Below are 1,980 nucleotides of genomic sequence, written 5' to 3'. Positions count from 1 at the left end.
AGCAGCAGGAGGGTCCTTATGTATATGATTGTTTTGTTGTTCTTCTTGTTGTGTATTTATATTTTTATTTTTATTTATATTTTTATTTATATTTTTATTTTTTTTTATTTTTGTTATGGTAAGATCTGAGCCCTCCCACGTTTGTAAAATAATTTTATTTTTATTTTTTAATTTTTGTTTTATATCGATTATATTGTTGGGGATTATATGGTGTTGTATTATCCTCCATTTTGCCTGCCAGGATAGAGAATGAATCTCTATCTTTCTAGCTTCTCCTGCTGCTGCTGCTCCTGCTGCTCCTGCTGCTGCTGCTCCTGCTGCTGCTGCTGCTGCTCCTGCTGCTGCTGCTGCTGGTTCTCCTGCTGCTGGTGTTGGTGAAGAAGAAGAAGAATCAGATAAAAAAGAAGAATCAGAAGGAGAAGAAGAAGAAGAAGAATCAGGAGAAGAGACAGAAGGAGATAAAGAAGAGACAGAAGAAGAGGAGACAGAAGGAGAAGAGGAGACAGAAGAAGAGGAGACAGAAGGAGAAGGAGAAAAGAAGAGAGAGTTAAATGCTTTATCTACCGGCATAAGAATGGTGAGGTCTCGGCTCTGCTCTAAATAAAACGTCATTCCTAACTCCTTAAATAAACGAGATAACTCCCCCAAATCCTAAAAAACACAAATTATATTTATTTTTTTTTTATTTGTTTATTTATTTTTATTTATTTATTTATTTACTCCTTAAATAAACGAGATAACTCTCCCAAATCCTAAAAAACACAAATTATATTTATTTATTTTTTTTTATTTATTTGTTTATTTTTATTTGTTTGTTTATTTTTATTTATTTATTTATTTATTTTTATTTGTTTGTTTATTTTTATTTGTTTATTTATTTATTTATTTATTTATAAACGAGATAACTCCCCCAAATCCTACACAACACAAATTATTTTTATAAATAAATTTATTTATTTATTTTTATTTATTTTTATTTGTTTATTTATTTTTATTTGTTTATTTATTTGTTTATTTATGTGTGGAAGTGGATAGAGAAACGGAAAAAAAAGAAACAAAAAAGATAAAAAAATTAAAAAAATATAAAAAAAAGAAAAAACAAAAAAACAGAAAAAAAAAAGAAAAAAAAGAAAAAAAAGGAAAAAAGAAAAAAAGAAAAAAAGAAAAAAAAAGAAAAAAAAAGAAAAAAGAGAAAAAAAGAAAAAAAGAAAAAAAGAAAAAAAGAAAAAAAGAAAAAAAAAGAAAATAAAAAAATAAAAAAATAAAAAAATTAAAAAAAATGAAGAAAAGAGGATATATGGGCATAGAGGTTTGGAGGGGGTGTGGAACACCCTAAATCCTAAACACAAATAAATAAATAAATAAATAAATAAATAAATAAATAAATAAATATAAATAAATAAATAAATAAATAAATATATAAATATAAATAAATAAATAAATAGAGAAAAAAGAATAAAGAAACAAAGAAAGAAGAGAAAAAAAAGAAAAAACAAAAAAAAAAACAAAAACGTTTATCTTCATACCTGCTGTGTACTCGCTAGTTCTTGTCTCTTTATTAACTCATTATAAAACAAATATAAAACATAAAGAGACAGAAAAAAAGAGAAAAAAAAAAGAAAAAAAAGAGAAAAAAAAAAGAAAAAAAAGCAAAGAAGAGACAAAAGAAGAGACAAAAGAATAAAGAAACAACAAACAAAAAAGAAAAAAAAAAAGAAAAAAAAACAAAAAATAATATATCTTACTTGCTGCGAGCTGGCTAGTTCTTGTACTGTAATCAATTCATTTACAGCTGGATTAGCAGCAGAGCCGCCGGCGATGGTTTTATTTATCCCTTTTATTGTTGCTGCTGTTGTTGTTTCACTCGTATCGTCCCTGCTGCTGCTGCTGCTGCTGCTGCTGCTGCTGTTGCTGTTGCTGCTGTTGGTGGCGGTGGTGCTGCTGTTGTTGCTGCTGGAAGGGGAGGAAGAAGAGGGAGCA

The 1,980-nt window shown here is 27.4% G+C and overlaps 1 protein-coding gene across 1 annotated transcript in view; it reads right to left on the bottom strand.

The window, feature by feature from the left end:
• Positions 1–1,860: 1,860 nt before the first annotated feature.
• Positions 1,861–1,980, bottom strand: part of EMH_0045630 (uncharacterized protein) — a gene marked incomplete at both ends in the record, with an annotated part of 955 nt that continues 835 nt past the window's right edge. Inside the window, one exon of the mRNA XM_013496086.1 lies at positions 1,861–1,980. Within this exon, the coding sequence (XP_013351540.1) occupies positions 1,861–1,980 (120 nt within the window).

Source organism: Eimeria mitis, genomic scaffold (assembly GCF_000499745.2).
Source record: "Eimeria mitis Houghton genomic scaffold, Emh_scaff1905, whole genome shotgun sequence".
Classification (NCBI taxonomy): Eukaryota; Apicomplexa; class Conoidasida; order Eucoccidiorida; family Eimeriidae; genus Eimeria; species Eimeria mitis.
Note: the sequence above shows the minus strand (reverse complement) of the source record. Positions and strands in the feature narration are given on the sequence as shown.